This window comes from Colobus angolensis, unplaced genomic scaffold, assembly GCF_000951035.1.
Source record: "Colobus angolensis palliatus isolate OR3802 unplaced genomic scaffold, Cang.pa_1.0 Scaffold50, whole genome shotgun sequence".
Lineage (NCBI taxonomy): Eukaryota > Metazoa > Chordata > Mammalia > Primates > Cercopithecidae > Colobus > Colobus angolensis.
The window spans coordinates 675,465-695,421 of record NW_012118488.1 but is presented as its reverse complement, the minus strand read 5'-3'; the positions used below and the strand labels follow the sequence as shown (position 1 = coordinate 695,421).

Below are 19,957 nucleotides of genomic sequence, written 5' to 3'. Positions count from 1 at the left end.
TTTTTTTTTTTAAGATGGAGTCTCATTCTGTCACCCAGGCTGGAGTGCAGGAGTACGATCTTGGCTCACTGCAACCTCTGACCCCTGGGTTCAAGCGATTCTCCTGCTTCAGCCTCCCAGATAGCTGGGATTACAGTCATCCACCACCACACCCAGCTAATTTTTGTATTTTTCATAGAGATAGAGTTTCACCACGTTGGCCAGGCTGGTCTCAAACTCCTGACCTCAGATGATCTGCCCGCCTTGGCCTCCCAAAGTGGTGGAATTACAGGTGTGAGCCATTGTGCTGGTTGCCTGCATTCTTCTCCAGCTCAGCTGTTTCTACTTGTTCCTACTCGTAATAGACAAAATAATGATCCTCCAAACCTGTCTACATATCAGTCTCCTTGTGAATCTATTTGTGACTATGTTACCTCTCATGATAAAAAGAACTTTGCAGATATGATTAAATTAAATATATTGAGATGTGAGAAGATTATCCTGGATTATCCAGGTGAGCTCAGTGTAATGCCACAGGTCCTTATAAGAGGGAGGCAGGAGGATAAGAGTCATAGAGAGAGGAGATGGTAACATGGAAGCATGGAAGCTGAGGCTAGAGGGAGGCAGGATGATATGCTGCCAGCTTTGACAATTGGGGAAGAGGCAATGAGGCAGCAATGTAGCGGCCTCTATGTGCTGGGAAAGTCAAAGAAACGGATTCTCCCCTGAAGCCTACAGAAGGAATGCAGCCATACTAACATTTTAATTTTAGCCCTGTGAACTTTTTTTTTTTTTAGATGAAGTCTTGCTCTGTCACCCAACTGGAGTGCAGTGGCACCATCTCAGCTCACTGCAACCTCTGCCCCCTGGGTTCAAGCAATTCTTCTGCCTCAGCCTCCCAAGTAGCTGGGACTACAGGCGTGAGCCACCACACCTGGCTAATTTTTGTATTTTTGGTAGAGAAGGGATGTCACCATATTGGCCAGGCTGGTCTTGAACTCTTGACCTCGTGATCTGCCTGCCTCAGCCTCCCAAAGTGGTGGGATTACAGGAGTGAGCCACCTCGCCAGGCCAGCCCAGTGAAATTGATTTTGGGATTCTGACCTCCAGAACTGTGAAGATAATACATTTCTGTTATTTTATGCAAATAGACTGTAAATTGTTCCATCAGTAATGTAAAACTAATACAACACTATAGTCTAAGCCATCACCACCATCTCTGACCTATATTATTACAATAGATTCCCAACTGGCTTCTCTCTCTTTTTTTCTTGAGACAGAGTCTTGCTCTGTCACCCAGGCTCACTGAAGCCTTGACCCCTTGGGCACAAGCAATCCTCCTGCCTCAGCCTCCCAAGTGGCTGGGACTACAGGTACATACCACCACACCTGGCTAATTTTTAAATTTTTTTGTAGAGATGGGAGTCTCACTGTGTTGCTCAGACTGGTTTCAAATTCCTGGGCTCAAGTGATCCTCTTGCCCTGGCCTCCAAAAGTGCTGGGATTACGGGCATGAGCCACCATGTCTGGCGGACCCTCTTAGATTTTCAACTATACAATACAGTATTGTTAATTAAAGGCACAATGTTGTACAGCCGATTTCTAGAGTTTTTTCATCTTGCAGAATTGACGTTTTAGACCTATTGATCAGAAACTCCCCGTAGCCCCTGGCAACCATCGTTCTACTCTCTACTTCTGTGAGTTTGACTATATTAGATACCTCATATAAGTGGAATCATGCAGTATTTGGTCTTCTGTGACTGGCCTGTTTCACTTAGCATAATATCCTCAAGGTTCATCCACACTGTTGCATATTGCAGGATTTCTTTTTTACTTTTTTTTTGCAACGGAGTTTCGCTCTTGTTGAGAGTGAAACTTGTTGCCCAGGCTGGAGTGCAATGGCCTGACCTCGGCTCACCGCAATCTCCACCTCCCGCATTCAAGCAATTCTCCTGCCTCAGCATCCTAAATAGCTAGGATTACAGGCAGGCGCCACCACGCTCGGGCAATTTTTGTATTTTTAGTAAAGACTGGGTTTCGCCATGTTGGCCAGGATGGTCTCGATTTCCTGACTTCGTGATCCGCCCGCCTCAGCCTCCCAAAGTGCTGGGATTACAGGCGTGAGCCACAGCGCTGGGCTGGTGTTCGTATTATTTTTGGAGAGACCAAGGAAAAACTTTCTCTATCCAGTTTTGCAGGAGGTTGTTCTCTAACTTGTTAGTGGGGAGAGATGAGTGTGATTTTGGATAAAAAATTGAGCCGGCCAGGCGTGTAATCCCAGCTACTCAGGAGGCTGAGGCGGGAGAATCGCTTGAACCTGGGAGGGAGAGGTTGCGGTGAGCCGAGATCGCGCCATTGCACTCCAGACTGATGAACAAGAGCGAAATTCCGTCTCTGGGCAACATTGAGAGACGGCCTCCTTCACCCACCACCTGCTCCCTTCTCCACAAAATGGAAAACAAACAAACAAACAAACAAACAAACTGGACCAAGCCGGGCACGGTGGCTCACGCCTGTAATCCCAGCACTTTGGGAGGCCGAGGCAGGCAGATAACGAAATCAGATGTTGGAGACCAGCCTAGTCAACATGGCGAATCCCCCATCTCTACTAAAAATACAAAAAGTAGCCGGGAGCGGCGGCGGGCGCCTGGATTCCCAGCTATTCAGGAGGCTGAGGCAGGAGAATCGCTTGAATCCGGGAGGCGGAGGTTGCAGTGAGCCGAGATTGCGCCACACTGCACTCACTCCAGCCTGGGTTACAGAGGAAGGCTCCGTCTGGGGAAAAAGAAAAAAAAAGTAATGAATCTAGAAAAAGCAGATTGGCACCTAAATTCACATACTTTTCAAACTGCCACCACGTCTTGGCCTAGCCATTTTTTTTTTTTTTTTTGAGACGGAGTCTCACTCTGTTGCCCCTGCTGGAGTGCAGTGGCGCGATGTCGGCTCACTGCAACCTCCGCCGCCCGGGTTCAAGCGATTCTCCTGCCTCAGCCTTCCGAGTAGCTGGGATTACAGGTGGCCGCCACCGCACCCGGCTAATTTTTGTATTTTTAGTAGAGACGGGGTTTAGCACCATCTTGGTCAGTCTGGTCTCGAACTCCTGACCTCGTGATCCGCCCGGTTCAGTTTCTCAAAGTGCTGGGATTACAGGCGTGAGCCACTGTGCCCGGCCTATTTTGGCCTAGTTTTTTAATTTCCCCTTCCTCATTGGCAAGTTCAGTATAATTTGGCAAAGAGACGCTGATTTTGAACAAATGATGAAAGTATGAAAATTTTGGGATCGATCGCTGTAAAAAGAATTTCCCAAAGAGTGACCAGCGGAGGGGGTATAGCTCAGTGGTAGAGCATTTGACTGCAGATCAAGAGGTCCCCGGTTCAAATCCGGGTGCCCCCTCGCGTTGATTTACGTTTTTCCACAGTCATGCAGGAATAACCCGAGTTAGCGAGTTCCGAATCCAAAAGTCACCGGAAGTGTCATTTGTATCTTCCACCTACCTAATTTTCACCTTGAAAGGATTCCCATACCCTAGAGGGAGAGAGCAACAACCAGAGGCTGCCTTTAAGGTGGATCTGAGTCCTCATACCCCAAGTGGCGAGAAGCGCACCAGTAGTCTCAGTTGTAGAACAAAGGCGTTGATCGATTCCCATCTCCGATGCCCATTGGTTTAACGATAATTATAATTTGTTTTGGGGTTAAAAAATGTGTCTTGGACGGGCAGTAGTTCGTACTTGACTATGAAAACTAGGAGAAAGAATCCAGTTTCAGAGGTCTTCATATACTCGCGAACTCGAACAGGACAGGGCACAGAAGGTAGAAGGTAAACAACGAGCAGTTTTCCCTCTTCCTTCTTTACTTAGCTCATAGGCAGGGATTTGGCTTGATAAGCTATAGATGTAAAGTCCAAGGCCTAAAGGAGAGGTAAAACTGGTTCCTTCTGGGTTTTGCACGGAACCGCAGGTCTGCTGATCTGTGATCTCTCTGTTCAGCCTCGCGATGCAGCTCACAGTAATGGGAGTCAGGGAAAAAAAAAATGCGCGTTTTCCCGGGGTCCGAGGCATGACACAACCACATTCCGGGTTTAAAATATAGCAGCTGCCCTTTGACCCAGGCAGCACGCCTCTTCCTTTCTCCTTATTTTTCCTTTTTTTGGGCAAAACCTAGTTGAGGGGGACGCCCTTGTCTCCCGTCACACTTACCATTTTCCTCCGGCCCAACAGTGACACTGTCAGGCACGCAGCAGCAGATATTTGTCCCCATCTTTAGGTTATGAAACTCCACGGCCTTTTATTTTCACTTCAGTGGTTTTTAAAATGTGGTCCCCACACCAGCAGCACCAGCGGCACCTGGAAACTTGGTAGACATGCAAATTCTCCGGGCCCCCTTACAGAATCAGAAACTAGGAGGATTTAAACAAGCCCTGCAGGTAATTCTGATGCACGTTCAAATTTGAGAAACACTGTATTCGTTTATCTCAGTTTGCATTGGGATATAACTTTACTTTTGTACGTTAATAGTCAAGGATGAACACAGCACGTCCATGTCACTATTAATACAGAAAGTTGAAGTTGGAGAAGGGCTGCGTCTATGGGTTTCCCTCGCTTGACCCAACTTCCACCCCCAAAGGAATGCCAACTTGAGGCGTTCTCCTGTCTCCCTACCCCCATTGGAAACATTCTGTCCCTCAAACCCGGCACCTCGAACTGTCTGATTCATCTGAGGCTGGCAGCCCTGACCACAGAAATCCCTACACCTCTGGTGCGAGTAATGCATTCGCGCAGCTTTTATACCCACCCGCTCCTCCACCCGCTGAGCACAAAGTAAAACCGAAAGCTTTCTGCTAAGGCTGAAAAATGAGGAAGATACTTTTTTCACCTTTTTTTTCTTTGTAGTCAGGACCCAATGTTAAAATATGAATCAAGAATGAAAAACAGATGGTTGGTTAACAAGTGAAAGGAAAAGCCAGCGAGGGGGCACCCGGATTTGAACCAGGGACCTCTTGATCTGCAGTCAAATGCTCTACCACTGAGCTATACCCCCGCGCCGCTGCAGCGCCTGGAGGCGGCTCTTTCGGTGCTAAGCACTGTTGCAGCTGCTACTCTGTGAGTAAGGTGTAACATAAAGAGAAAGGAATGCAGAAGAAAAGGGGTCATGCTGAACGCAGACGGTGCCCGCATCCGGGGAACCCTGGGAAGGTGCACTGCAGGGGCTCGGGGAGGGAAGCACTAGCCCGGGCCCGGCAGCGCGCAGGGTCCAATTGGGAGGGACGGGTTCCGCCCCACAAATGTGGGAAAGGGTGTGGGCCGGAGGAGAGTTAAGCGGGGCAGGGCAGGGGGTCCCCGTTCGGTCTGTAGATTCATGCCCGGTAGCAACCGGTAGAAAGGAAAGTCTCCAAATGCGGTGAATCAGTTCCAGCGTTCAGGAGGGCTCCAACCCCACCCTCGACGGGCTTAAGGCGTTAGCCCGCCTCCTGCAGCCCGGGCGCCCCAGATGTGCAGCCTGCCTGGCTCTGCGCCGCCTCCGGCTCGGGAAGGGTCCTGGGCACCGGGCGCAGTCAGACTGGGAGCGCCGGGGCGCCAGCACCGCTGGCCCCGCAGTTCCCCCGAGGAACCCGCCCCCGCGTAGCCCCACGTCGCCCGGGGAGCGCGCCTCGCTGCGCGTGCCCTCGCCCGCGCCCGAGGCGCGTGCCCGCCCCGGTGCAGCCCCTCCTCCCCGCTGTGTTTATTAGGGGAAGGAGGGCGGAGGCGGAGGCCAGTTCCCCAGCTCCAGCCGCCGTCGCTGCCGCCTGTGTAGTTGCAGCCGCGGCCGCCTCCCGCCAGCTCGCCTTGGGAAAGAGGACGCGCGAGAGCTCCGACGTCCCCGCCCCAGCCTTTCTCGGAACCATGAACCCCAACTGTGCCCGGTGCGGCAAGATCGTGTATCCCACGGAGAAGGTGAACTGTCTGGATAAGGTGAGCCCGGGACCGGGAGACGCGTCTTTGCAATCCCTGGCAGTGCTCTGAATCCAGGGAGGAGAGAAGGGCCGGGTCTTTGCTGCCTTATCCCCGCGATCCAAGGAGAATGGAGGGAGAGCGGGCGGGCGGTGTCATGGGGTGTGGGGACACATCCCAATCTGGAAACTAGGAGATCTGGGGCGAGGCGGGGAGTCCACGCGTAGCGGGCAGCCGGTGCTGGAGAGGGGTGGGCTCTGTGCCTTGGGGTTGGGAGGACGTGAGAGAAGCAGGGAAGCCAGGCCCCGGGGTGTGCTGGGGGAAGGTTAGGGGTGCAGTCCCGCCCCCTAGGGCCTGGAGAGTGAGAAGAGACGGCCGCTCCCTCTCCGCTCCGCGCCGAGCGCCAAGTAGGCGGAAGCGCGGGGCGCTGGTGGAGGGGGTGGAGGGGGCGGGGCAGAGGCTGGGGGGCCTGCGAAACCGTCCGTTCCGGCGGGGGATGGCCTCGCTTCCTGGCCTGGCGGGGCGGGTGCTATCAGCCTGCGAGTGTGGCATCTGATGCGGGGGGTTTCGGGTAAGGACCCGGGCTCCGCCGCAAGACCCCCGATTTTGAACGACCTGAGGCCCCCTTGGTGATTGAGTGGTTAAAGGACTCGCAGACCTCCTCCATAGCTTCCCAACCCCCACCTCCAATTAAAAGCCAACTCCTGGTGCTGGGCCGCCCAGCCTGAGCCGGGTGGGGTCGGGTGCCGGAGTAGGGTGGGTGGGGGGTGGTTCGCTGAGATCTCCTCAAATTGTGCTCAGAGCCAGGAGATCCTGTGGAAGAACAAAGAGCTAACTTTTCAAAGCAGGTTTCTCCAATGGAGGGTGGGGTTGGCTGAGTTCTGGGGAAGCCGAGGAAAGGGGGAGGTATGGAGGGAGGGGGGGATGGTGGCCTTGTGGAGATTCACTGCCCCCTGGGGGCCCTGTCTCCCTAATGCTGGACTTGTTCATCTGGTTGCCATTAGACTTTTGGAGGGGGGGTTGGAGAGTAGAACTGGGCGTTTCCCGTACAGTTTGGTGTAGGATCCTGTCCTCTTGTAAGCTCCGTGAGATCCTAAGGTAAAACCTGCCCCTCTGCATCCCCTCTCCTCCCCAGTCTGGAGGGGAGGCCTCTGTGATTTTATGCCCTTCCTCACCGCGTCTTTCGTCCATCACCCAAAGCTGGCTCCAAGTCCAGGTATTCTGACCTTTCCATCTGAACTGGGAGGGCTGGGGGGACTGGATGGAGGAGGGGTGCAAGGGTGGGAACACTGGATGAAAGAGGCTACAGAGGCCCTGGGGCCAAGTTCATTACTGACCTGGAGCCAGGTTTTGTTCAGGAGAGGATAGTTCATTGGACACCTTGTCTCTCCCCTCCCCCTTAGGGTGTGAGCTTCCTCAGTGACCTTTGGCCTCTGAGTCAGGGTGAGGAGGTGGGGTTGGAGGTTCTGAAACACATTTGAACTTGCTTTTGGGGAGTGTGAGCATATGGGGCTGCTGCTGTGTCACTGTCCCTCCTGGTCCTAGGCTTGATTGGGTAGGAGGAGAGGAGGGGGTATATTGTGGGCAAAAGGAAAGGTGTTGATCTGCCCGTGACCATGCCAGCCGCTGTTGGGCAGGACTTGAGCTTAGAGCTATCAGATGATGAAGTCTCCCCTTGAGAATGTACCTGTCCTTGCATACTGGGATTTTGCCCTCCCCTCGTGGCAGAGATTTTGGCCTCTGCATCTTGAGTTCCCTGCGGTCCCCTTTTCCACAGTCATGAATTGGGAAGAGGCAGAGGGCACTTCACCTGTATAAGGAAAAGGCAAAACATGAAGGCAGGATTGCCACCCCAGGAGTTGGGAGACTGGGTCCTTGTTCCAGGTCTGCTCCCAACAGTTTTTTGAATATCTTTAGGCCTCAGTTTTCACCATCTGTCAGATGGGTATGATGATGTCATTTCCTTGAAGGTGGGGCAGTGCACTGAAGTCCCTGAGTGCTAAAGAGGGTGCTGTATAGATTATGCCCTCCCTACCTCTCTGGGATGCTCTGTTCAGCTCCATACCACTCCCCTTGGAAAGCCCTTCAGTGCCGTGTATCCGAGGGGAGGGGAGCAGGGATGCTGCAGGGTGCCCTCTCTAGTTCTCTTACCCTAGCTGGAAGAGGACGTTCAAGTAGGGGTTGCCCAGGGAAGTGGGAGTTGGTGATTCCTTCCTCTTTTTAGAATTCTCCCTATAGGAAGTGGCCCTGGAGAGACCTTGCCCCCTGTACTGAGCAGGAGACCTGAAATATCCATGTATCAGATGTATTCCTCCCCACCTGCTCCAGGCAGTAAGGATAGGCACCAGGAATGGTGAGCCAGTGCCTGGAGGATGCTGGGCTGAGACCAGGGAGGAGGGGGAACCTTCAGTCCCATAGGCAACTTCATTCCCATAGTTGCTAACTAACTTCCCAAGGCCTGCCATTTACTGCAAAAGAGTCAAATTAGACTCACCCTTTTCTCTACAATCCCCCATGGCACTCAGCCCCCTACGTGGCCCAAAGCACAGACTGTGTCCTTGGTTTCAGCCTTTTCTCCTCTCTGAGCCTTATCTCCCAAAGGCATAGGTGGGTAAAAACCTTGTCACCTCTGAAGGCCACCCTGCCCCCAACCTGCAGTACCCAGCATGCTTTGCAAACTGGATAAATATGTATTGCTGATGACAGTGTTTGAGGAAGGAGGTCGAGATTTGCTTCTCCAGAGGACTTCTGGGATTAGAGCTGGGGGAGAAACAGGGTGACCTCATTTGCTCATTCAACAAATATTTATTGAGCACCTACTTTGTGCAACTGCTTTGTATCTAGGGAGCTGTGTTGTCAAGAATCTTGCCATGTCCCTCTTTCCTGGCTTGCTTCCCCAGGTTTCTGAAAACAGGTGGAGGTAGAGGATTGGACTGCTGCCAGGTCCCCTGGAATCCCCCGTTAGGGCGGGCCCTCTGCCTCTGCTTGTCTGAGCGCTCCCTCCCCATTCGAAGGGGGTGAAGTCCTCACAGCTGTGGTACCCCGTTTTGCTAGCTGAAGCTTAGAGTACCCCACCATCATCTTGGGACCATCCCTTCATAATAGCTACTAGTTATCGCAATATGCTGGGCTCAGTCTTCACAGCAGCCTCACAAAGTAGGTGTGTTTGCTCTTGTAAATGATGTACCCCATAAACGGAGGCTCAGGTAGCCTGTGTGGCTCATCTCCCTCTCTTAGAGCTGAAATTCATATCCACAGTTCTTTCTGCTCAGCTCTTCTGCCAGTATAAAGTACTTTTATTTATACATATTTATATTTTATTTCTGTCTCATTTGTGCCAAAAGTAGGTCCCATCCCTTCCTGACCCTATCTGGAGGAATGCTCTGGGCCTGGGGTCTTGTATGGGGGAGCGGGGCCACTGGGAATCGTCCTGTCCTCCTCGAAATTTGTGGAGGTGCAGCAAAGATCTATGCCTTTAAGCCAGCGGGTCAGGTGGCCAACTGAGCTAGGCTGGTGACCCGGCCAGGGTGGGGTTGGCATTGCCTCTGCAGGAGGGAGAAACTGTAACCCTGGGCAACAGGAAGGGAAGAGACGGCCTCATACTCCATCCCTGAGTCATGACTACCCCAGGTAGCCTGGGTTCAGAGGCCAAGGTGCCAGGCTGCAGGCACAGTGACATGAAGCTTGCCACATCCCCCCCAACTCAGAGCCACGGAGGGACAGGCTATCCCAAGTGAAGAGTATCCTTGCAGGCTTCTGCCCCTACCAGCCTGTTTACCTTTCCGTAGAGTGGGTTGCAGGTAGGCAAGGGAAGATCAAGGTGACCCTGCTTTGGAGCCTTGGATCCAGGCTGAGAGGCCTCTAATGGGCAGCAGGGGTAGGGTCTGGTTTCTGTGAACAGGGAAACCATGGACTTTGCAGGCAGCAGGAAGGGACAGAGGTGCATGCCTCGAGGTGCACTTTCCTCCCGAGTCCTGAGGCCCAGGAATGCTTCGCTGAAATCATCTTGCCTGGGGTCTTTAAAAGAGGGGGGGCTCTTGCTCTAGGACAGAGCCCATGGGGCAGGGCAGAGGCAGACGGGGTTACTGTGGGATCCTCTGGACATATTTCCCTGACAGTGTCCTTCCCCAGACCCCAATGAGACAAGACAGGGTTTCTTTCATCTTAGGGTCCAGGCTAGGCTCACAGCGGTTGTAGAGGGACTGGCCATTTTCTGCCTCCCCTCCCCACAATTTTCCTACCCCAAAAAGGACACAGTGTAAGGAGCTGGTGGGTTTTCTTGAACCTTGGGGCCTTCCTCCAGAGGGGAGGGGAGTCGCCTGAAGCCGCTGGAGGTGCCAGGCATTAGGGGTGGAGCGGCCTCCTCTCCTGGCTCTCCAGCACTCCAGGAGATACAGTAGCTGCAGCTCCACTTGACACTTGTGCTTCATAGTAACTGGTTTCCATTTTTCTGCCGGGAGCCCCCTGCAGGGGGACAGGTGACCACCCTCCTCTGCCCCACCCTCGTGTGTCTGGATGAGAGTGTGGGGCCTGTGAGGGAGGTGGGAAGGAACTGATAGGAATAGGCGCCATCCCCTTGAAGAGGGGCTCTGCTTCCTCCACGTGGCAGCCTGGAGGGGTCTTTGGAGCCCCTGGGTCCAGTGTTGGCCCTGTGCCCCCTGCCTGCTCAGTACACCCCACCCTCCTCCTCCAAGGGGCTTGGCTCCAGGTGGAGGCCTGGCCATCTGGAGTAGGCGTCTCTCTCCCTTTGTCTCCCCAACCTCAATCAGGAGGCAGACTTGGAGGTCCCCTGTCCTAGGGTAGTGTGTAGCCCTTCGTGTGTGTGTGTGTGTGTGTGTGTGCGTGTGTGTGTGTGTGTGAGAGAGAGAGAGAGAGAGAGGGAGAGAGAAAGTGGGTCATGGTCTGGATTCTGGAGAATGTTTTTGCTGGCAGGCCCCTGTGGGGGTAGCGGGAGGCGGGGGCCCAGGCAGGGGCATGTGCAGCTAAGTAGGTAGAGGCCAGCAGACTGGGTAGTGACAAGGCTGGGGCACCCTGCCAATGCCTCCCAGTCACTGGGGGAGGGAGTGGGGCTGTCACTTCAGGGGCCTGTGGGGGCAGGGACCACCCTGTCTTAGTGTCCCCAGTGGGTTCTGTGTGTTGGGGTTATGCACCAGAAGGAGTCTGTAAGTTGCCACATGGGAGTTTAGGGGACCTGGGTCACTGGGGTAGGCCCAGGTTGGGGAGGGGGCCAAGCTTAGACCCACCACTTCTTTGCCTCCAGACTTCTGGCTGGCCTTCCTCAAGAGTGGTTTTCCTAGCACTCTGTTTAATATTCCATCATTAGGTTTTTCCTTTGGGTCTTCTTGATAGGGAACCAGTACCCTATTAGAAGGCGATTTCCCCCTGAAATTACCCTGGGGGTCTCTGGTTGAAGTGGGCCATGGTAGGGGAGGTTGAATCCCAGATTCTCAGCCTTCTTTCTGCTGTCCCCTCCTCCCAGTGTCTCAGAAGCACCTCTCCGTGGTTTGGAGACCACATTTTGAAAAGCATCGCCTTGGGGGAATTCCTCGACAAATGGCCAAGAACCAGCTCTGGCTGGGCTCCTTCAAAAGTCCCTGGGGCCTGCCTCCTGGCCTCCTTCTTTCAGAGTGGGGAATGTCTCCCTTGACTGCTGGGAAATGGGGCAGGGACAGGCCAGCCAGGTCACTCAGGTGGCCTGGATTATTCTGGGGTCCTGGCAGTGGACCCCTGTTTGGTGGTGATCCAGGGCATCATCCTGGGCTTCTGGGGGTGAATTTAGATCCTGTTGTCACGGGTTTGCCTAAGCATCAATACTTCTCAGCGGTTCCACAAAGACCCCTCCAGGCTGCCACACGGAGCCTGTTAGATCGTTTCTGTCTCTCTTTTTTTTTTTTTTTAGGCAGAGTCTTGCTCTGTCACCCAGGCTGGAGTGCAGTGGCACAATCTTGGCTCACTGCAACCTCCACCTCCTGGGTTTAAGTGATTCTTCTGCCTCAGCCTCCCAAGTAGCTGGGATTACAGGCATGTACTACCATACCTGGCTTATTTATTTATTTTTTTTTTAGGCAGAGTCTTGCTCTGTCACCCAGGCTGGAGTGCAGTGGCACAATCTTGGCTCACTGCAACCTCCGCCTCCTGGGTTTAAGTGATTCTTCTGCCTCAGCTTCCCGAGTAGCTGGGATTACAGGCATGCGTCACTGTACCTGGTTAATTTTTTTGTATTTTTTAGTAGATAGGGAGTTTCACCATGTTGACCAGGCTGGTCTTGAACTCCCAACCTCAGGTAATCTGCCTGCCTCAGCCTCCCAAAGTGCTGGGATTATAGGTGTGAGCCACCGCTCCTGGCCTAGATCAGTTCTCTTTCTGTCATCACTCTTTTCCCTCCATCAGCCACCCTGGATGGGCCCTGTTGTGCCACATTCTCACATGCATGAATGGATTGGAGCTGTGGTTGGCACAGTGAAGCCCCTCTGCACCCCAACACAATCTCCAGTATGAGCCCTGACTCCCTCAGCTGAGGTTCACATTTGTGGTGCCCAGCACCTGACATCTGAGTGCTCAGAGGTGCCAAATGCTGTGCTGAGGGCTTTGAAGGTGATTTCTCCTGAGCCCTGGACAGTCCCAGGAGGGCCAGGTGTTATTACATCCATTCTACGCACCAGGAAGTGGGCTCCCCCGAGGTGCAGGGCCCCGCCCGGCCCCACCCAAGGCCATACAATTAGTGGGGTAGAGCTTTGATGTCCACTATGGAGGTGTCTACCTTCAAGGCTTTGAAGTAGAGCCCTTCAGTGCCTCAGTGGGGGACCCGCTGCTGGGCGCTCTCCTGCCCTCCCACTGGGGTGGGGGGGATGAAGGAAGGGTAGAAAGGATGTGGTGTGTTGACAGAGCCTGGGACACCCAGCCCACTCCTCTGGCTGGGCATCCCACAGGAAGTGGGAGATATTGGAGCTGTAGCACCACCTGGGGCTTATGTGGGTCTAGTGGGTGTGCTGGGCTCTGGTACAGGAGCTAGGAGCACCTGGGTTGCGTGCTTGGGTGTGTGGAGGCTGGGCCTTCCTCTTCTGAGGCCTCCGTGCGGCCAGAGGAGCTGCTCCTTCATGTTCAGCGGCTGCTCCCTAGCAACCCAGCGCAGCTTTGCATAAGCAATGAGGCCTCTCCAGCTCTGGGCAGGAGGGGTTCCCTGGGGAGGGTGGAGCTGACCTGGGGGCTGCTGCTGCCACTATAACTGGGCTCTTCCCCCCGTCCTTCATGCCTGCCCTTCTCTTCCTCCTGGGTTCAAATGGCACGTTGGTGGAAGATGAGGAAGGAGAGAGGGGAGGTGAGTGCCAAAGACTGTGACCTGAGATGCCCCCAGCTCACCTGGGATAATTCCATGTTCTCCCCGTAGCCATGGGCCTAGGACAGTCCCAGCAGCTCCAGAGTGCCCCTTCCCAGGGCCTGAGCCCCTTTTTCAGAAGTCCTGGTATCTGATGTATGTCCTCCTTCTGTCTCCATCCCCAGTTCTGGCATAAAGCATGCTTCCATTGCGAGACCTGCAAGATGACACTGAACATGAAGAACTACAAGGGCTACGAGAAGAAGCCCTACTGCAACGCGTGAGTCCTGTTCTGGGCAGGGGACTGGGTGGGTGCTTTGGCTCCCTCCCCTAGTGAGTTCTTCCTTCCCTTCCAATAACCGCAAGTTGACACTGGCCAACACTTCCACCCCCTGCCTGAACATCACATTTCATCCTCACGACAGCTGGATGAAGCAAGCACTTTTTATCCCCATTTAAAGTGCTTTTATCCCCCATTTAAAGTGCATTTAAAGTACAGATGAGGAAACTGGGGCTTAGGGAAGGGAAGAGAGTCTCAAGATGGGATGGCTGGGGAGAGACTGGCTCTAACCCAGTCTCTGGGCAGTAAGGCGAGCACATGTCTTTCCACTGCCTCCTGCTACAAAAGAGGGGGCTTTCCACGTGGTCTTTCAAGAATGAGTGACCTGTCTGTTGTATTTGGGTTTGGGGGCTTTGTTCTCCTGTTTACCTTCCCTTGTTTCTCTCCCCAAAATCGATGGTTTCCTTCTCTCACCTGGTACTTCCCAGGCTTTGGGGGCTCCTTCCTCCAGTGGTTCTTTCAAGAAAACTCTCTGGAAGCCTCGTGTCCGCCCTTTTGGTGTTCATTTTTTGAGAAGGGGCAGGGGGTGTATAAAGGGTGTTGCCTGGGCCAGATAGATCTCTTCCCTGCCTGGTGAGGGAGGCTGTGGAGACTGTGTTTTTTTGAGTATAGTCGTCTTGGACTGTGTTCCTTCTGCACTGGGATCTGCAGCAGCCGACAGTAGGGAGGGAGTATAGGGGTGGGGTCCCCCATCCCAGAGCCTGGAGGAACACCTACCCTCCTCTCCCATCCCGTCCCATGCAGTCCCAGGAAGTACAGCAACTTTCCATCTTCAAGTTGACCTTGTGAGTAGTAAGTACAAACTCAGTATTGGGGCCTCACAGCTGCTGCCACCTGCGAGGTGGAGGCTTTGGAAGGTCAAGTCACTTATAAGTAATGATAATTTCTTTTTCTTTTAATTTGCCTTTTTTTGTTTTGGAGACAGACTCCATTACCCAGGCTGGAGTGCAGTTGGCTCACTGCAACCTCCATCTCCTGGCTTCAAGTGATTCTTGTGCCTAAGCCTCCTGAGTAATTGGTATTACAGATGCACGCTACCATGCCCAGCTAATTTTTGTATTTTTAGTAGAGACCGGGGGTTTCTCTGTGTTGGCCAGGCTGGTCTCGAACTCCTGACCTCAAGTGATGCACCCGCCTCAGCCTCCCAAAGTGCTGGGATTACAGGTATAAGCCACCTTGCCAGCCTTAATTTGACTTTTTTTTAAAATTTAAAATGTATTTTTACTTTTTTTTTTTTAACTTCAACCAACTCAAGTAATGGTAATTTCCGTGTTCACATGAATTTAGGATCTGACTTGAGTCCAGTTTTTTGTTTGTTTTTTTTTTAATTCTCAGTCAGTAGGCTCTTTGCAGCTGAAGTTCACCTGCATTTGGGACTTGTCTAAAAAGGGGGCTTAAACCTCCAGCCTTACCCCTAACCTTACCCTAAACCTTCCCTGCTCCCTGACCCCCTCCCGTTCCCTGGCTAAGACCACTCTTTCATCTTTCTAGGCGCTTGCTCATTCAGCAGACATTTATTGCCTGCCTGCTGCTATAATGCATACTAACCTCTGCCAGGTGCTGGGAAAACAGATTCCTGATAAAAATCTCGAGCCCAAGAAGCAATATGAAGTCGTCTCTTCTGGAAGAAGGAGGGCACTGGGCAGGTTATCTGGGTAGAGGAAGGGTTGCAGTTCTGTCCTGGCCCCTCCTTCAGCTGCCCCTTCTCTTCTATTAATTTCTACTGTTCCTCTTCCCTCTACCAACCCCTCCCACCCCCACAAGGGAAATGGGACATTCTTCAAATTCTTAAGGGCTCACACAAGCCCTGGTTCTCTGCCACTTCCTCCTTCCATTGGGGAGTGGGGTGGGGTTCAGAGAAGCCAGGGCAGTTAACCCCTCGGTTGCTGGACCACCTCAGCCTTGATTCTGAGCTTCCGCCCCAGCACGCTGAGCCTTGGAGCCCAGTGACTCCAGTAGCCTAGCATTCAGTGAGCATTGGGAGCTGGAGAAAAATCAGAGGCTTGCCCTTGTTTTCTTTGCATTTTTATCAGCCTCATCCAAAGTTCCAGCTTATTGTTTTTACTGTCTTCTTGGGAAGCTGCCGCAAGGTGGGGTGGAGGGCTCTTGCGGGGGCTGGGGGATCCTGGAGAGGCGAAGATGAAGGCTTCTTCTCTGGATGCTGCTTCCAACTTGCAGAGGCAGAGGTTCCTCTGTCTCCCTCCTGGTCTGCAGCCAAAAGAAGCAGGTTGGCCCCTCCATGTTTCCTCCAGCTTTTATAACCCTAGCCTCTGCCATGCCTCGTTGACCTTTGGCCCAGTTGGGCTGTTTCCTGGGAAGGAGCCTAGTGAGAGACCTGGGGGATTTGCGACCCAGCTGTGTTTCACTTTAGCTGTGGTAGCACCTCGCCCAAGGCAGGCATTCTCCCTCCCCTGCGTCCGCTGGGCCAAGATGTTACCCATGGGGATTCTGGGATGAACCAGGTGTGGGGCCCGCTTGCAAGGAGTGCTCTCTGGACCTGTCTGAGCCTTGGTTTCCCCATGGTTAAAAATTCCTGCCCAGGAGGCCCGCACAGTGTCTCAGACCTGTAATCCCAGCACTTTGGGAGGCTGAGGCGGGTGGATTGCTTAAAGTCAGGAGTTATACTAGACCATCCTGGCCAACGTGGTGAAACTCCATCTCTACTAAAAATACAAACATTAGCCAGATGTGGCTGGCACCTATAATCCCAGCTACTCAGGAGGCTGAGACAGGAGAATTGCTTGAACCTGGGAGGCCAGGGCTGCAGTGAGCCGAGATTGCCTCTGCACTCCAGCCTGGGTGACAGAGCGAGACTCCATCTCAAAACAAACAAACAAAAAAGACAAAAAAAAAAAAATTCCTGCCCAGGGATGTTGGACCCTAGACCAAAGAGAATTTATTGGGTACTTGCTATGTGCCAGGCCCTAGGCTGAGTGTTTGCTGTCATTCCCTCCTGCTTGCTTACTTTTTTTGTTTGTACTTACTTTTTTTGTCACCCAGGCTGGAGTGCAGTGGAGTGATCATGGCTCACTGCAGCCTCGACCTCCTGGGTTTAAGTAATCCTCCTGCCTCAGCCTCTCTAGTAGCTGGTACCACAGGCGTGCGGCACCATGCTAATTTTTAAGTTTTTTGTAGAGAGGAGGTCTTGTCATGTTGCCCAGGTTGGTCTCAAACTCTTTGCCTCAGGTGATCCACCCGCCTTAGCCCTGCCTCCTCCCGTTTTCTTCCTGCCTCTGGTCTTATCCTTGAGTGACATTCAGGTTCCTGAATCCTGGGTTTACCAGGGCACAGTTTTCTCCCATTTCTGTTCTGGTTTTGCTTTGTGGACCACAGGCCTGGCTTCCTTCTCTGAAGCATCACGTGCTCCATGCTGGACCAAACCCAGTGCAGGACCCAAAGGGGCACGTGGTTTCTTCTGGCATTTTCCCAGGGAGTTGGGCCCACCCAGTGAGTATGTGAGTTTGGTGTACAGGGAGGCCTCTATGTTCTGCCTATCTCTGGCTAGTCTCTGAGCCCTGAGGGGAGCTAGGATCTTGCAGGGGGCTGGTCAAGAGAGAAGAAAGCTATCTTTCCTTGTGGTTTCTCAAGATTCAGATTTAAGTTCTAGAAAGTGACTGTAAAGTAGGCAGTGAAAAGGCCTCTTCTGTTTCTGTCCTTGCATCAGACTTGTTTGGGGGAGAGGCCGGGGAAAAAACACAGGCCAGAGCTCACAGCCAGCCCGCCTGGTGTGGCGGATCCCCACGTGCATGCAGTTACACACATGCCTGATGTGTAGGCAGCCATCTACACCGGTGCTGGGGCAGGGGAGGAGGACTTGGGAGCTGGGCTGAATGGGCTGTGTTTGTGTTTCCACATTCAGGGCTGCAGCCATGCAGCCAATGCTGTGGCAAGGTTGAGGGTGCACTCCCAGCTTTTGCACAATAGCCAGTGGTGGAGGAAGAACCACTAATCGAATTATTTTTGTTTCCTTTTTTTGAGACAGAGTCTCTGTCACCCAGGCTGGAGTGCAGTGGCGCGTTCTCACGTCACTCACTGCAACCTCTGCCTCCCTGGTTCAAGCGATTCTCCTGCCTCAGCCTCCCGAGTAGCTGGGACTACAGGCACCCTCCACCATGCCTGGCTAATTTTTGTATTTTTAGTAGAGACGGGGTTTCTCCATGTTGGTGAGACTGGTCCGGAACTCTTGACTGCAGGTGATCCACCTGCCTCAGCCTCCCAAAGTGCTGGGATTATAGGCGTGAGCCACTGCCCGGCCGGAATTCTTTATTGAAGCTTTTGGGTGGGTAGGGTGAGCCCGCTCTTGGTGAGAGAGATAGTTATGCCCTCTGTTACTTGTTTTGTAAACTGGATTTTCCAAAAGTGGGGCAGATCAGTCCACACGCCCTGGCTTAGCATCAACTTGCATCGTTGTCTCCCTGCAGATAGTCTAGAGGACTGGAGACAGTCCCTGCAGATAGTCTAGATAACTGCCTGTTCCCTCCTCTTTGGGGCCCTACTGACAGGAGGCGGGGTTGCCAGCCAGGGGAACCAGCTTGTGAAGTGTCAAGTGGGAGGTGGGCATGGGCTGGGCAAGGAAAAGTGGGGGACTTGGTTGCGCCTTTCCCCTCTTCTCTGACTGCACACATCTGGGGTCCATTCTCCAGTTTCCTTGAGCTGTGGAGTGAGGACCAAGGAGGGTGAACATGTCCCTGATTCTGGGGAGCCAGCGACTATGTTTCTGCCCCTTCCCCTAGGCATCAGATGGGAGTAGGGTGTGGTCTGTGCCAGACAAGGCTGGGTGCTTATGTGTCTCTGGATCCCAGCAAACTGTCTTTAATCCCAGCTGCTTTAAAAAGGTGGGCAGGGTTGGGCGGCGCAGTGGTTTATGCCTGTAATCCCAGCACTTTGGGAGACTGAGGAGGGCGGATCGCTTGAGGCCAGGAGTTCAAGACCAGCCTCATCTCTGCAAAAACTAAAATAAATTCGCCAAGTGTGGTGGCGCATGCCTGTGGTCCCAGCTACTTGGGAGGCTGAGGCAGGAGGATTGCTTGAGTCTGGGAGGTTGAGGCTGCAAATAGCCCTGATTGCACCACTGCACTCCAGCCTGGGTAACAGAGGGACACTCTGTCTCTAAAAAATGTAAAAATGAAAATAAAAATAAAAGTGGGTGGGGCAGGAGTAGGCAAACCCTGTACTGGGGCCTAGGGCTTTCCCTCCTCCCCAAAATTCTCTGCCTCTGACTGGAAAAATTGGGACTAGGGATGACAGTGTGGGGGAGGGCAAGTACAAATGGCCAGCCCAAGTGGCCAAATATGGCCCCCAGGTAGCCCTCCCACCTCGCTTACCCCCAAATCTCTGTCCTCCAGGCCTCCTGGAGCCTCAGGGATCACTTTGCTTCCTAACACCCACGTTTTACAGATAAGGAAACAGGCCTGCGTTTCCGTGCCTCACTCAACTTGGCAGAATTGTTTCTCTTTCTCTATTACCGACAGGGGCAGGCTTTTTTTTTTTCTTTTCATTTTGTGTGCAATCTGACAGCAGTCTGACAGCTGGTAAGTTCTTCCTCAAGTCTAGCCTTGATGGTTTTGACTGCTCTTTTTTTCCCTCTGGTTGAACAATGCCTCCTTGTTGCTTCCTATCCCACCACTTCAGCCCCTTAGGCCTGAGGGGACGGATGGGTGAGAAACTGGGTTAGCAGGGAGCCCTCCCTTCCCGCCTGTGGGCAGCCTTCCCAGCAGGGGCTTTTGGAATCAGCAGCTCTTTCTAGAGGCAGGATGTGGGGGCTGTTTTTTTTTTCCTTTTGGTAAAACCAAAAGCTCCTTGTTGCTTTTGTTCATGTATTTTTGTTCTTCCTTGAACACAAAGCTGTGGTTTTTGAAGGGGTCCAAGCCTGGAAGGAGCAAGGCTCTGTGTAGAAAGGTCGCTGGGCTTTCGGGTTGGCTATCCTGTTCTTCTTCTGACCCTGGAAGTGTGGCTGATGGTAGGACTGGGGAATGAGGCTGGTGGCCAACAAGCTGTCCCTGTCACCTGTGAGCCCAGAATCCTTGCCTCTGTAGTCCCATCGAGCAGGAAGGCCACCCAGAGGTCCTCACAGATAACCCCTCTCCTGGGACACAGGGCCTCTTCTGTATCATATCCTTTTTTTTTTTTTTAATTTTTATTTTTTGAGACAGAGTTTACTCTTGTTGACCAGGCTGGAGTGCAATGGTGCAGTCTCAGCTCACTGCAACCTCCGCCTCCTGGGTTCAAGCGATTCTCCTCCCTCAGCTTCCCAAATAGCTGGGATTACAGGAGGCCACTACCATGGCTGGCTAATTTTTTTGTATTTTTAGTAGAGCCGATGTTTCATCATGTTGTCCAGGCTGGTCTTGAACTCCTGACCTCAAGTGATCCGACCGCCTTAGCCTCCCAAAGTG

General features: G+C 53.0%; 1 protein-coding gene and 2 non-coding genes across 7 annotated transcripts in view; 2 read left to right on the top strand and 1 right to left on the bottom strand.

Moving 5' to 3' along the window:
* The first annotated feature begins 3,301 nt into the window (after positions 1–3,301).
* Positions 3,302–3,373, top strand: TRNAC-GCA. The gene has a single exon. It is a non-coding gene; the product is annotated as a tRNA-Cys (tRNA).
* A 1,572-nt stretch (positions 3,374–4,945) lies between these two features.
* Positions 4,946–5,017, bottom strand: TRNAC-GCA. The gene has a single exon. It is a non-coding gene; the product is annotated as a tRNA-Cys (tRNA).
* Positions 5,018–5,527: 510 nt separating this feature from the next.
* The window catches only part of LASP1 (LIM and SH3 protein 1), a 52,800-nt gene continuing 38,370 nt past the window's right edge, over positions 5,528–19,957 (top strand). For 3 of the 5 annotated variants that reach the window (XM_011959824.1, XM_011959821.1, XM_011959825.1), the window contains exons 1-2: positions 5,534–5,928; positions 13,408–13,502. In XM_011959824.1, coding sequence (XP_011815214.1) covers positions 5,860–5,928; positions 13,408–13,502 — 164 coding nt within the window. In that variant the 5' untranslated portion in view covers positions 5,534–5,859. Of the gene's footprint in view, positions 5,929–6,424; positions 6,479–13,407; positions 13,503–19,957 lie in introns of those variants that run through there. The other 2 variants (XM_011959826.1, XM_011959823.1) reach the window with 2 other exon arrangements.